The sequence below is a fragment of the Gallus gallus genome, chromosome 4 (genome assembly GCF_016699485.2).
Source record: "Gallus gallus isolate bGalGal1 chromosome 4, bGalGal1.mat.broiler.GRCg7b, whole genome shotgun sequence".
Classification (NCBI taxonomy): Eukaryota; Metazoa; Chordata; class Aves; order Galliformes; family Phasianidae; genus Gallus; species Gallus gallus.
The window spans coordinates 85,039,940-85,055,888 of NC_052535.1; the positions used below are offsets into that span (position 1 = coordinate 85,039,940).

A 15,949-nucleotide genomic window follows, 5' to 3' on the forward strand; every position below is an offset into this window, starting at 1 on the left:
GGAGACTGTAAGAAGCTGTTGGTTTCTCAGTGATTCCTCTCCTCATTCCTAGCAGATAGGAGGTGGTAACCCAAGATGCATGAGCACTACTTGTGAGAAGCATAAGCAGAATTTCCCAGGAAACAAAAATCCTCACTGTTCCTCAGTCCTGACAGGACTGAGACACAATTGTTCATGCACTGCCTGTGGCTTAAACAGAGATCTTTCACTGCCATGGCTGGCAACGTGGGAAACAGTTATTCACTTCTTAGTAGCTTGTATGTTGATATGTGACTGATAGCTATTCTTAGCCTGTGTATTCATACGAGCCAGATGGATCTGCCTGACAATGTCCCATTCACAACCATGGTAGTCTCCTAGGCAGGCAAATGATTCAAGCTGTAATGTCTCCTCTAAAATTAACACCATGAACTTCAGCAGGACATTTCTCAGCCCAGGACCTCAACATGCTACATGCCATCAGCATTCTGCACCTCTCCCAGTCAAGCAAGTGCTTGCTACGTCCCTCTCAGACAGCTTGGACTATTTGTCTCATTGCTGCACATAGCTAGGTACAAAGTTAAGGAGCCCTGGCTGCCTGACCATGTTTCTCTAATCACTACATGCAGCTGTAACACAGCACTCCAGCTATATTCAGCTAGTACGTGCAAAACAGCTCTGGAGGTATTATTATCCCCCTCCCTCCCAGCTTCTCAAGTGCACAAAGATGAGCTAATATACATGAGTGAGCTGAACAGATGCCAGAATTTAAAAAACAACCACCACTAAAAAACAAAAACACATCAACCAAAAAGAGATGATCAATTGACAAAGGAAGAAAATAAGCAAATCCCAGTCCTTCAATGAAAATGAGTGGTATGAAGACCAGGGCAAACACTGTAGATCTGTTCCACTCAGGCACCTGTGATTACCTTTTCTTTTGAAGACAGCGTTGGGTGAACAAATTTCCTGTACAGCAGGCTGGAGCCTTTTGTGTATGGAGACAGCAGCCAAGCTACAAAAGCTATTTTGAGTTCATAGTAGAATGGAAACCTAGAAGAAAAAGAGCTATTAATGGCTTCTCCCACTTGGGTGACTGCTCTTGATTAGAGATGCTCAGCACACTGGCCAGCTCAGTTTAAGGCTTCAGTTTACCAAAGAATCCAAAGACCAAAAGACATTCACTTACCTTCACACACATCACAGCTATGCATGTGTAAATCTTTACTCAGGTATCAGAGCTGTTATTGGATGGTCTGGAAAAGACTCTGTTGTGTGATAAGAGGAGCTGTCTGCATGCAGTGAGAACAAATGCTGCCTTAATTGCTCCCACTGTCTTAATGAGCAAACAGCAAACCAGCAAGTGAGTATATCATCAATATACTTATGCATCTTTCATCTCTATGCTTTTCTTTGCCTTTCTGCCCCAGTTGCAGCTGGAATAGAGTTAATTTCCTTCAAAGTAGCTGATATGGTGCCATTTTGGATATACAGTGAAAATATTGTTATTAACATACCAACATTTTAGTTGTTCCTGAGCAGTTCTTACACTGAGTCAAGTACTCTTCTGCTTCTCTTCTCTGTTGACCCAAACTGACCAAAGAAATATTTCATGTCATATGACATAATGCTCAGCAATTAAACTGCGGGAGGTTACTTTGGGACTCACTGAGCTCATGGTGAGCAACTGCACTGTGCATCACTTGGGCGTTTTTATTCTTTTAATCTTTTTTTCCTTTTTCTTTCTTCTTAAATAGCCCTTGTCCCAGCTCATAAGTTCCTGCACTTTTACCCTTTCTGATTCCCCTCCTTGGCCGTCATCAAGCCAGATGGGCTGTACAGTATTTAGGGCCCCTGAGATGCTCTACTGTGAGCATGGACCTGGCAAATTGATCTTCGACCTCAGTGAGGCTCTCTGCAGCACACTTGATCTCATAGGCTCTGTGGAAATGACAAGCCCTCTGCTATTCCTACAGGGAGATCCAAATAGCACGTCCTCCAAAAGAAAACAACAAGGAAACCCTTCCAGATGGGGACAGTGAAGGTAGATCTGCATACAAATTGGATAAAGAGACAATAATGTCTTTTATGTCCTCTTCAAAAGATCTGACATGCTGCCAAATACCCCAACTCCCTTCGTCTGGAGGACTCACTAGAGGCATACAATGTTAAGAGGTGAGGGCCATACTCTATAGTTAAATCTTCAGTCTCAAGTCTACCAACCTCACTGGTTTTCACTAGGTTAGCAGAACCTGTAATAAAACGGGCAACAAATCAAGTACTTCCAAACTTGAGCATCCCAATTTAAAGAATTGAATCTCATGATTAGGCATTCATGCACTCAAGCCCTGACAGCTTGCCAGGAATCCTTCCACTGGCACCAGTGAGCCCTCCACAACTTGGACTGTCACTGTCCTCCATCAAATTGTAACTCCATCCCACCCAGGAAGGAACAGGCAAGATGTCTGAAGCAACATGACCCAGGCAGCAAATAGAAATCAAATCCTGTGCTGCAGGGCTGTTTTTGCCTGATCCACAGAGTCAGTGTAGTTACAGCAGGACACAATTATCTAAGTCTAGAACTGTGCCTGTAGCTAGATACTATTTTTATGTGACTACCTCTGCAAGCATACAAATCAGCTATCAGATGTGCATCTGATAGATATGCACCTGACAGAGCCCTATTTCTTACAGACAGGGGACAGAGACTCCTGTGGTGATTTCTTACTAATGAGATACTATTGAGCAGTTCTACTCTCTTTCCTCCTTTTCCTATGACAGCACAGAGAAAGGAAGTGTGGCCCTCTCACACTAAGCATCCCTATGCACCTGAATGTGCTAATCCTATATTCAAGAAACAGTGCACACTCGGGCCCCATTTTTTCCCTTACAAACATTTTGATTTTATTTCCATTTCAGTTCAAAGATCTGTTCCCAACTGATGCTCACCAACAAAGAAAGATATCCGTGAACGTCTCTGCTGTCGTGAAGAGCGCAAATATTATCCAGTACATCATCCATTTGACCTGGCAAAAGAAAGCAGTAGCTTTCAGTAACACACATTTTCCCCCAAGAGCTCAAGTCATCTCATACAGGTAATGTGTGCAAAGACTCTCATAGAAAAAAGGCTTTCCCCACTTACTTATTTAACAATCAGTAAGGACTTGAAGATGCCAGGGCTCCCCCACCTCATAGCACATAGCAGATTTCCACACAAACCCTCAGGGAGGAAGGATTTAGAATAGGATTGGGACAAGTAGGACAGCTTGATTTGCCATTCCCATAGAGGAAGCCTTACAGGCCAGGAAAGGACAGCCTTATCACAGGGTATTAAAAATCTCACTTGGCTCATCTTAATAGCCAAGGTTAATACTAGGGTGTGGACGGAATTGCAATTAAGACAAAATGTACTTACATATTACATACAGGCAGGGGAAACTATCCAGAAAGAGACAGATAGATAATGTGCAATGTGCAGTGACCCAGGGCTCGGGAACTGAGCTGAATTAGCATGCATCAGGTGAGCAACAGTGCCTGCCCACATACAACCCCTGAGCCCACTGCAGGGACAAGGGCAAGTACACTAGCTCAAATTCCCTTCTGAGGGCTTAGGTGAGAGCATTTTACTTCGCACTGGTGGCAAAAGCATGTGCTGTGCTGTCACTGTGTTCACCTATGGTAAATGTGTTGTGGGGTGAATTTATAGAGTGGTGGGTGATTTATGGACTATCTCCTTTGAGGTGACAGTGACAAACATGGGAGAAGTCTCATGGGGAGCTGGGACTTGGTCAGGGAAACTGTAGTGTCTCAAGTAATTCAAGAATCTGTGGGTTTTTGTCACTGATCAATGAATGTATTTAAAAGGCACAGCTAAGCCATTCTGATGTATGTGGTATTGGTTCTTCTTGGGCTGAAGAGAAATACCATCACCTGCCACCTGCCACCAGCACTTCCGCTAATGTTTATCAAGCAACAAGGAATCATTTCCAAGCACTGGAGATGAGAAAAAAACTTTTTGCTTCCTCTCAACACTTTTTTTTCCAATGACAAACTGTAAAACTGAAAGCCCAAAAGCTTTAAAAATCTGCAGCTCCAAAGAAAAAATGTGGTAGGAGAGTTTAGACAGGCGTTAATTTAACTGAAAATTATTGTCTAATTGGTATTTGAAAACTGACGTTCCTATGGAAATCTCTATTTTGATTGAAAAAATAAAAATAATAAAAGAAACCACCATTCTTGCTTGGAAAAAATAACTGTTTAATGAGAGAAATGCAGCCAGTATTCCTAAGTGGCTTTGCAGGGACGTCAGAAAGTTTAAGGAAGCAAAATCTATGACAACCCATGAATTGGAGAGTTGCAACGTGTTACTTAGGGCTGCAACACAATGAGGGAAGGCCGCAAAGAAGGCAGCACGGCAGGGACATCCACACCTGGTGCTGCGGTGGGGAAGGACCACAGAGGTTCCAATAAGGCTGAGACTCACCAGCTCTCAAATGCCTTGCTTCATCCTTCCCCCAGTGCAGTGGGGACAGAGCCTGTAGTGCTCCTCCATCTGCCTACAAGTACTGAAATTATCCTCTGAGCACCAGGCGCCCAGCTGTGCTCCCCCAGCACTTAGATTTGTTCTTATATTTAGTGTAAAGTGCCACTGCTAAAGGCATGGGAGGACTGCCTTCCCAAGGCAGCTTCTGCCAGAGTTTTTACATAACTGCAGCTCGCTTAGAGCCTCACTGCTAGCACAGTTCTGTCAGTTAGACATTACTGCCAGCAAAACCTTTAAACACAAACCAAGATCTGGTGGGGATGGGCCTTGATCAGCCTAAAGCAACATTTATCAAAATGACTATTACCGAGAAGAACAAAAATAAACTATGGTGATATAATTTTAGACCAGTATGTGAAGGGTTGTGCTGCGTCAGTGTAAACAACTTTATTCTTTTTTCTTTTGGTAATCAACCCCTAACTACCATATCTCTGCAACTGGTGTGATATGCTGAAAAACAACATTAAGTGCAGAGCAGGTCTTCGACCAGCTGCTCCCACATTTGGGTCATGACCCCACATCTGATGTGAGTCCCCCTTTTGCAACTGAATTTCTAATAGGAATTGAAGAACCAACACCAAAAAAAGAAATCCAGGAAAGTGCAATTTATCAGTGGCAGACACTGATGGGGATGCTACCACCCATCCCAGCACCTCCAAGCAAGGGGTGCACAAACCATGAGAATCAGCACAGCAGTGCAAGGGCTGCAAGGATGTTTTGCCTTAAGGACCTGATGTGTTCCATAACACTTCTGATTCTCAAAATATCCATAATGGAGATGATAGAAAGGAAAAAAAAATCTTAGCAGCCACTGTGAGCCCCAGTTTGAGCTTGCTCAAAGGACTTAATAGGATAGCCATCAAGGCTGCAAACCAGAGGAGAAAACAGCCTTGTTATCCTTGAGATTCTGAGAGGATTGAAGAGCCAAGATCAGGAGGCTGAGCTGGGTTCAGCAAACTTAACAGAGCTTAGGTTGTGTGGGGCACTATAAATCCTACAGGACCCCAACAGCGTCCAAGTGGTTTCAATTCTCCCACATTTCACTTTCCCTAATGGGCCTACCTCTGTTTAGAAACTGGGTCCATGAAGGTATTTGTCAGTAAAAGGACAAAATAGCACAGCCGCTTTCCAGACCTGTCTGTAAATAGGTCACTCCACAAGGAATGATGTTTCTATCCCTGTCTCTGCGGATTCAGTCGCAGGCGCTTCAAGTTGCCTCTTCTGATCCTTGTTTAGAATGAGCAGCTAAAGCTTCGAGGCTTTTTGAAAAGGCTTTGATTTCAGCTGCTCTTCAGAAACAAAGGAAAGCATGCAAAGCTCTGGGTGCCAAACACCTTTCAAGTCTGTTGTATATAGCTCACAGAACCAGAGGAATAGCACGCACTTGTCAAAGGGCACACCGGCTCTGCAGGGGAGCCAGAAGCAGGAACCTAAGTTGTCTTATCTGAGACTTGTGCCTAGCAATCAGCCAGTCCACCTTCAGGGCAGACATCCCCTTGCCCTGCTGTATGAGAATACAGGTGACACCTTTATAACCTGGTGAGGAGCAATTTTAGGAAACCAATCCTGCAGCACAGCCATAAATCTCATTACTCACGTATTCTTTGATGTCCTTTGATTTCACGGCTTTGTAAGAATAATATGCTGGGTAAAGAGTGCCAAATATAAGCCTGGAAAAAAACAAACAAACAAACCAATTTAATTTCCTGTCATGGAGAAGTATTAATATTTTTGATTTGTTCTATCTGTTTCTTGCACAAGCAAAAGTATTAGGACCTGATTTAAGCTTGAGTGCATCAAGTACGGTACAGGACTGATTTTGTATCATTGCATTCAGAGAAATCATTGCCATCCATATAATTCAGGTATTCAGTTTGTCTTTCCTTTTAGAATGGTTCCCATAGCTGTACATTATGAGTTACACAACAAAAGATGACTACGCCTTAAAAAGGAAATGAAAAACCTGATTTCAAAATAATCCAATGTAACACCAGGGATATAGGAGTGTGGCTTTCATAGGCAGGACAAAATGAGAATCATTTATCTGAAATCCATTCCCCCTCCATTCTAAACCCTGACAAGCTGATAGAAGGCAAACCAGCATCCAAGTTATAGCAACCTGAGGGTTTGAACGCTGCAGCCTTATCCTATATTAAATCTGCCAAAGAGTCCTGTGCTGCTCTGTGAAGTCCGCTTGGGCTCATCATACAAGAAGGAATTTGCCAAACCAGATACACCAATAGGGTCTGCCCTAAAATCCCAGGCTTCCTGCTCTTTCAGACAGTTCCCTTCCAGCTCTAAGTCTGCAAAGGGTGCTGTCAGTGTCCAGGTTTCATGTAAGAAAGAAATAAGGATTCTTAAGTTAAAAATAACACAACAGGGGAAAAAAAAACAACACTGAGAAATTTCTATACTAACTCCTGCCTGCATCACTGCCTGGCTGCTTATTCACTTTGATTATTCCGGACATAGGCATAGGCTTGTCAAAACCACTTTGCCCTGCCCAGGTTTCAGTTTTATTTAATGCAGCAGGATGATGCTGCAAAGCCTGAATTTAATAGACTGCAGGGGAATGCTTATTGCCTTGCAGATACCTTTCTTTCCATTGGAGCTTTCGTTTTAAATTCATACATCCCGTTCTGCTGCTCTTGGGAGTGGAAATGATCAATGCTTCCATCCCTAATTGTGGAGCCACATGGACCTGCAGTGGTCTTTTCCACTCTATCAGTAGCTTTCATTGTGCCATGGGACTCATCATTACAGTCGAGTCCATTAAATGCATAAGACATTAAAAATTAACACTCTGGGATACGGTGCACCATTGTACTTCCCGTAGCTCAAGAAGGTATTTGTGAAAAAATGAAGTGAGCCAGCACACATCTTGATTTCCAGAGCAGTGACCGAAGACAATCTGCCCACTATTCATCATGCTTACTGTAGCATAGCTTAGCAAAACCCGAAGCACAAAGCAGACCTCAGAAAAGCAGCTAGTAAATGAGGAGAGTCAGTATTTTACAGAGGCTTCAAAAAGCTCTGCTGGAAACAGCCAGCTCAGAGCCTATTTCACACCCACAGGGACTGCTGGATGCAGGGATTCACTATGAGTGCTCAGAAAGATTCTGGGAAATCAAATGCATTGTTCACCCTTGAAATATCTTAACAAACAGCAACACCTGTTAAGGCAAGGAAATACACACAGACAATGGCTTGATCCTGTTCTCACTGAAGCTAGTAACAAATATTCCCCCCGAGTTCAATGGCAGCAGGAGCTAAGCCAAAGAATTAGTGCTCACAAAAGGAAAAAAGCTTCACAATATTTCATAAAACAGCCAAACACATGAATCATATTTTCGGTTTAACTTATAAAGAGTACCACGTTTGTACCCTTCCTTCTCAACCTAGGCAGGCTGCTCTCTCATGATTTTATTTCCTGCAAAAAAATCACTGAGTGATTGATATTCATTTCCTCAGTTTGTGCTGGTAGCAGACAGTAACTGGATGGCGAAGATGCAAACAGTTTACACGACCCCTCGGACCAGTTGCAGACAATAAGCACTGGAAACAGTTCCTGCAAGGGAAGGAAACCGTGCAAAGCTTTTGCATATGCAAAGGACTGTTAATGAGATGATGCGCTCTGCCTAAATTGGAGATTGAGAGTTTCACTGATTTGCTTTGTAGCGTGCTGCGTGCATATATGGACATTTATAACTGCTATGGTTTACCAGACTGAAAGCTATTTTAAGGAATGTTGGATCCCAGCCTGCCATTGCTGTAGCTTACTGTGTGGCTTGGAGGCTCTCTGTGTACGCCATACAAACTGAAGATAAAAGGCACTTGGGTATTTCTGTAAACTGCACACGGGGTTGTGGAGACAAACACCTGCCCATGGGCTTCTTCCAGCATCTCTTGAGGTTACTGCCTTCACTGGGCTTTGGATGAGGCTGGAGTATAACTGATCTAACACAGGTCAATCCCACAGCTCCTCTTCTTGCTGAAGACAATACTTCTCTCTTCCCCCTCATCCAAGTTTCCCCATGCAGCGTAGTTATTTTCTTCCTTCCTCACACTCAAACCACTGACAAATTGTTCCTTCTCTATAGTAAACACAAAAACAAGTCTGACTGTTGGTCTCTCTGCCCAAGTCACTAAGTCATTCCTTGTCTAAGTCTTGCTTGTGTGCTTTGCTGATCTTCACACCCCACCCGGGTGAACCAGTGTTAAAAACTCTTCCCTGCCTCATGCACACAGATCACCCTTGCTGACCAAACTGAAGTAATATCCTCACCTTCCCCTTCCAGTGCCTGAAAAATGTTGCTCCTACCAACTGCTGGTCTTTTAACATGTCCCACCTCAGTCCTTCCCCTCCTGTAGTGACTGGAGAGCAAACAGCTTCTTATTCTGCTCTTCTTTTAATGTCTTCTCCCAAGACCGAGTAACTCCTGTGCTTCTTCCTTCTCCATTGCATAGAATCACAGAATCCTTAGAGTTGGAAGGAAACTTTAAAGGCCATCTAGTCCAACTCTCCTGCAATGAACAGGGACAGCCACAGCCAGATTAGGGTGCTGAAAGTCTGATCCAGCCTAGTCTTGAAAGTCTCCAGGGATGGGGCATCCACCTCATCGCTGGGCAACCTGTACCAGTGCCTCTCTGTCACAGACTGGCTGCCTGGCTGCTGCACGTCAGGTGGCAAGGCAAATCTGTGACCTACCTGCAGAGTTAGCACAGCAGCTTTTACCTCCTGGCAGACACCGCTGTGAGCTGCTCTCCTGTCCAGCAACTGGTGTGTTTGGCCTAAAGAAGAGGAGGCTGAAGGGAGCTCTGCTCTCTGTGGTAGCGACAGGGCCTGAGAGAATGGCATGGAGCTGTGTCAGGGGAAGGACAGCTGGGGTCAGGGAAAGAGTCTGCACCAAGGGTGGTGAGCATGGAACAGGCTGCACAGGGCAGTGGGCATGGCCTCAAATTGCCAGAGTTTAAGAAGCATTTGGACAACACTCTCAGCCACAGGGTTTGGATTTTGGGTGGCCCTGTGTGGAGCCAGCAGTTGGACTCTGTGATCTTTGTGGGTTCCTTCCAAGCTGGGAAGTATTATGATTCTAGGAGGTGATTTTTATAAATAACGTAAAAAAACTTGGTATGTGAGACCTCTCTGACCTCTAGTTTGGCTGAAATTGCTTCACGGATCCAAGTTAGAAGTAGATGAAAAATAGACTGCTTAAGCCTCACTTCCTTAGGAAACCAGGCTACAAATACAGTCAGCCTCTCTTCTCCACCCATTTTCATCCACCCATTTCCCATTTCCATTGCCTCTTTTGAATGAGCTGTGTACCCTGGGAAGCTTGAGCTCTTTTACCTTCTATGCAAAAAGCAAAAACAGACATCCTTCAGCTTCATGTAGTAATTGCTATATAGAAGGTACAGAGATGTGTCTCTGAAGTCTGGGATAAAACAGACACAAACTTTCAGGGTATAAAGAAAGGCGGGGAAATTGTGATATTCATCAGTGGAAAAGGAAAAGTTCCCTTGCTACACTAAACAAATAACCACAACAGCCTAACAACTTACACTGTTCCATGCTGGAAGTCTCCATTGATTACAATGGCCTTGAAAAAGGACAAAGCAGCAGCTGTAAAGAAATCACTGAAGAGTCAGCTAATTGTGCAACAGGAGGCAAAAATCTAAGTAAAACGTTAGTCTGCCTGAGGAGCAAGATAAAGATTAGTGCTGAAAATCTTATAATCCTATTAGGTACATCAGCAGCAGTCCCAATCTGGACTGCTACATGCACTTCTAGCCATTCTTTATCAAAAGAGATAGAGTAGATGAAGGAGAAAGGAAAAGGGCAAAGAACACATGTGGTAGTACACTGGGGAAGATCCATAAGAGCAATTGTACATAACGCCATTGTTTCTCTGACAGCAAAGACAGTGGTTAAAACAGTGAAGCTCCAAAACAGCCAAAGAGCATAGAAAAGACAAGGCAAGTGCTCTCCTGCTCCTGATGCAGCTTAAGTGGATGCTCAACTAAATCAAGAGAACCAAGTCAAAAAAGAAGGGGAGAAACTCTATTACCACGAGTTAATCTGTGGAACTGACTCTTTGTGTTTATTTATTCGATTACATTACTTAGGATTGGGGTTTGTATTTTGTTTTCATTATTTAAGTTCACCTCTCAATGACACAGGAAAGGATGAAGCTTCCCATGCTGTAGCGTTTCCTGACTATCAGGGGAGTAGTGAAGCAATGGAGCTGCTGGCTCCCCTTTAGCAACCTCTGTCACATAACAGGGGAGCAGCTGCACCATCACCAAACCTCCTTCTGTTTCCCCTTACCAGCAGAGCTGCAGTCAGCCCTGGCTGTTTTGTCCTCTGTATTCCTTCACTGGATCTGCTGGTGTTGTGGCCTGGCCTTCAAAGAGCACAGGTTAACCAGGATGGGACAATAATCTTAAAAACCTATGCCTCGTTGCTCAGGGATCAGCATCAGAGCTGGGATGAAGACCTTGGAGTGCTTCATTCAACATTCTGAGCTCTGAAGATGCTGTTTTCCTCATGAGGGACCTGATCCTATGGTCATCTGCATGTAATGTTAAATCTCACATTCAGTTACATGTCACAACAACTTTCACTGAAAGAAATGGAAACATGCAGAGAATTCTGTGAGAACTGACCACGACTCAGAGGTAACCTCCAGAAATGCCTGCAAATGCATATTTTCTGAATGGCAACCTGCTCTTACAAATACATCAGCAATGCACCATCCATATCCCAAGCCATCCAAGTTCTGTTCATCCTGTTACCATGCCACCCGTGGTTGGGCTGCCCAAACATTTAGAACGTTGGAGCACTACAACACAAATAGAACAGCCCTTATTTTCCCCAAAATAACTAATGTTTCCACATCATCAGCACACAGCAGCCAAGACAACAAACTTCTGTTCAAACACAGGGATGGAAACATGTAGGAATTGCTGCAATACTGCCTATTTCCTCGACACATTTGCTGGCTAGTACATGTTTCTTACACATGAAGCAGCAGCTGAGCTGTTGCCACGCTAACATTCCTAGCTGAAACTGTTGAGAAGAGAGCCAATAGGTTAAGGTCTCTTATTATCAGTCCTAATTAATGTTCGCACAGTGACACAGATTAAAAATAAACAGCGCTGTCTTTGTACCAAAGGTTCGCAGTACAAATCCAACAGCTGTGGATGTGAAAATAAGTCATGCACAAGGGCAGGGATGGGGTTAATGTGGATCACTTGCCAGGCCAACTCTGACATCCAAAATGGGCTTTGGGCAGAGGAAGCACCAGCTGCACAGGGGAGGTTCCAGGCTGGTATTCCCTGGGAGATGGCACCAGCAAGCTCATGGCAGTCATTTTGCAGCTCTCCTTCATAGAGACTCCAGGAGTGCCACAAATGGTCCTGCTCCCCTGTCCCAGGGGGTGTCCTGAGGCACCAAGGGAACGAAAGGCAGGAGAATTTAGTGTCCCAGTATGCAATACCTGGCTTCCCATCCTGGCTGACATCTCTGCCAGGCTACTACAGAAGCCATCCACTCACTTCAGCATGGCTGGCGAAACATAATCACTCCGTTCAGTGAAACTGCAGGGTAAAGGGACACCAACTGTCCTTACAGCAGAAATAGTAGAAGCAAGGGCTGTCCTCAATGCTTCTAATTTAAGCAGCCATGATCCTCCTCAGACTGAGCATACTCCTCTCCATATTTTTACCCCCTCAGCCAGGACAATTCTCAGATGGGAGCTGGGAGAGGGCCAGGCACACACAGGCTATGAGCTGGGAGTGAGCGGAAGGCAGAGGAAGTAGCCTTTGCATTACACTTACTCCCTTTGAGATCCCACATCAAGATGTGTTGAAAGAAGGCAAATGTGCTTTCCCTCTCCCTGCTCCTATACCTCTTGTTGCAGGCAGAAGACAGAAATGCAAAAATAACAACACTGCTGATAGACCTTGTAAAATACTAGCTAGGATCATTAAGATAATGCACTTAATGGCTGCTCCTCCTAAAACCACAAGCAGCGAAGTGTCTCACAGTGCTGATATATATATATATCAACAATCTCAGATGTCATATTTAAAGCCCAACCAAGATTAAGAAGGCGCTTTCCTCTTCCCAGTTGCTGTTCCAGGCTGCCTCCAAACTCAGGTGGAACTGCATCCATTTACATACACGTTGACACTTCCAGGCTTTCTTTACAGTCCTTCAGGATAGAGAAGGTCTGCAGGACTGCCATAAAAATATCTCATGGCTCTGCAGCTATTTTAAGAAGCAAAATTTACTGCAGGTAGATGTGTAACCAAGCTGCTCTGCTCTACTCTGTGCTTCCTTCAGGGCAGCTGCCTAGCCCAGTCCAGATGGGCCACCAAAGCAATGCTTGAAGGAAGGATCTGTCCAGACAGTGTTCCAGGGTGGTACGGAGCCCTGACCCGCTGGTGGGAAGCTGTGAGTTGATAAGAACCTGGCATATGCCATCAGTCTCTGAGCAGCTGCCTGCAAGAGATAGTGTTCTGTAGGTCTCGCCTGCATTCACCTCATCACTACTTCTCCTTTTCCAGTGTTTCAGCTCAGTAGGACCAGAGGAGAAAGCACTAAGCTCTTTCCCAACCCTTGTGCAGCCCACTGCTTCATTCAGAACTTCCTGGAGCAGAAATAATTCATTAGAATGGAATACTGAGGGAAGTAAAATCTGCACCTTTTAGAGAAGGAAACATTCTCAGCTTTGTGACCGGGTCTGATCCTCACAGCTCCACCAAGGCAGGGCTCAGCATCTGTGTGCTGCTGTTTTCCCTACCCAGTGCTGTCCCTATGTTTCCTGCTCTGAGACCCCTGCCTTTTTCCAAGCCAAACAAATGGCAATTTGAAACCTAAATGGGAAGGGCTGTTTTTTCTGACTCTGGAGAGGGCGATGTTTATGTGGAAAAAAGCTTTTTTAGAAGCACTGACATTATATTCCAGAGATGACAGATGGTTTAAAGTCTGTATTGTGAGTTAGCTTACAGATTTATGGGAGGCTCATTGGACAAAAAGGAAAAGAAGAAGATACATAACTTAAGCAAACTCATTTTTAGGCTAAAAGGAGTATATAATATGGACACACAGAAACAAAGAATCTCTGCATCATTTTCATTTAAAACCCCGACTGTGCTGCAAGTATTACTTTGGAGTTATTTTAACTGATGCTATGTGAGTCAACTTTTAGCAAACTCAATTACATGCAGGAATCCCAATTTAGAGCATAACTGTACACTGTGTATCCTAAAACCCTGCTCAGGCCATGGAAGGTCTTCACCATCCAACCTTAAGTGCTGCCATGGGCTGAGGAGATGGAGAGAAATGCAAAAGCTCCTATTTGTCTGTTCCTCCCTGAAAGGCAGCTTTGGACTTCTAGTCTTGGACTCATGGGACAAAAAAAAGGAATGAAAAATTACATCCAGCTATAGCTCATCAAATTAGCTGCAACACCATTTCCTTAGAGTAATGTTGCTTTGACTTCGCATAGACGGAATATTAATAGAAGTGCATAATCAAGTGAAAGGAGTATTTTTACTGACCAACATAATTAAAAAAGAAAACAGAGGAAAAGGCCTCTTTGGCCCAAATACTCAGTTAAGACCATGAAAAAATATTGATTTCTCTTGGAAACACAATCAGTTCTGGGAGACCTATGGTTCAATCCACTGCTACAAATCATCAGTGAATCACAGAATCATTAAAATTAGAAAAGACCACTAAGATCATGTAGTCCAACCACTGGCCCACCCACATCCCTCAGTGCCACATCTCCACAGTTCTTGAATACCTCCAGGAATGGTGACCCCACCACCTCCACGAGCAGCCTGTGCCAATACAGTCAAGCAGTCCTGAGGCTGCTTTGAGTGCCAGGACTAACAAGACTAACAGACCTCCACAAGTTCTAGAAAGAGCGTGGAAGACCTTGGTTGGATCTCTACATGAGCCCGTAAGAGCAATTAAGCATGGAACGTGTATCAGGTATGGTCATGGTAAGCTTGGTGTAAAAGCCTGAGGACAAAACCATTCTGCTGTCTGGATGTTTCTATAAATATGCTAGTAAATGAACAATAAACTCCTTCCATCAGTACAACCTTAATTTTTATATCTCTCATAATTCTACATTAACCCAAAAAACTAGAGCACCAAACGTTTGGAGGGATCAGCCATACAGGGAACACGTGGACCCACCTTGGCCCTAACCACAGTATTCCAGATCCAGGTATCCAACCTCTAGTTAGGTTTAAAATAAAAAGAAAACACCTCGTTTCAATAACACAATTCAAACAAGGGTTTCAAAGGGCTTTATAAATATCAGTGACCTGAGAAGCAAAGCAGGTTGCACTTTTATTGATTATTTCTGTTTCATTGGTGTTCTATCTCTATTTTAAATGTAGGGACAGTGACACCCATTTGAAAATATACGGGATATGGACAATGCCCAGTTTTAAACTCTAGTTTTAAAGCAGCAGAGTAGGAGAAGGAAGGCAAGATGACTCTACAGGTAATATCACAATCTTCAGACCACCTCGATCCCTTCATTAGCAGTGGCATCAGAATGTCACATGCTATATTTAACAGCTGCAACATTGCAGGGAGTTCACGGGCCGTGCAAAACACACTTCTCTTTATGGCCCACTGACACAGACTGCTATTTCTTGTGGCCACTACAGCAACATTTCAGGGGGAGGCTGGGCACCCACCCTTTTACGAGGACCTGCATAATGTAAAAGAAAAATAAAGAAAATGAGACACTGTCACACAGCTTTAACAAGGCAGACTCCTTTTCTCATATGCATTTCACGAGAATTTCTAGCATGGATTTAATAGAGCTCCCTCCTCTCGGGTCATTTCTCATTTCATTCATCCTTTCTAATCCTTCCGTTTTATATGGATAATAACAGTATCTTAATGAAATGCATGGTGCACTGAGATAAACAAGAAGGGAGGGATCCCCAGCTGGAGCTACACTGATACAGAGCAGCCTCCAGTCTAGCCTAGGCACAAAGGGAAGGAAATGAGAAGCAAACAAACCTCTGTACTGAAGCCATGGGTCACTAACAAACAATCAGGCAGAGCTCCTGGCTACACCTCTGAATTCAGCTTCGACTACCAGCAAAATTATTTGCCTCTAATTAAAATAAATTAGAAGAAAAATGACCTTATAGTGGATAATCCTAAATCACAGCATTAGGGTAGATGATAAAAAGCTGGGCTCTGCACACACAGAGGAGCACAGAGGTACTCCAGCCCCAGGACTGACACTCAGAGTCAATGGGAGAGGTTATCCCGAGCACCCTACAGACCAGAACATTTTCTGCCTACAGGGGTGTGATACTTATTATGGGATGCACGGGCAGACAGCATACTAAAGTTCATATCTGATAGGAAGCGCATGCCAA

The 15,949-nt window shown here is 44.0% G+C and overlaps 1 protein-coding gene across 18 annotated transcripts in view; it reads right to left on the minus strand.

Annotated features, from left to right (window-relative positions):
* Positions 1-15,949, minus strand: part of REEP1 (receptor accessory protein 1) — a 59,998-nt gene that overhangs the window by 30,480 nt on the left and 13,569 nt on the right. For all 18 annotated transcript variants that reach the window (XM_040700344.2, XM_040700329.2, XM_040700328.2 and 15 more), the window contains exons 2-4: positions 6,120-6,192; positions 2,929-3,005; positions 912-1,032 (exon numbers count right to left, since the gene is read on the minus strand). In XM_040700344.2, coding sequence (XP_040556278.1) covers positions 912-1,032; positions 2,929-3,005; positions 6,120-6,192 — 271 coding nt within the window. The remainder of the gene's footprint in view (positions 1-911; positions 1,033-2,928; positions 3,006-6,119; positions 6,193-15,949) is intronic.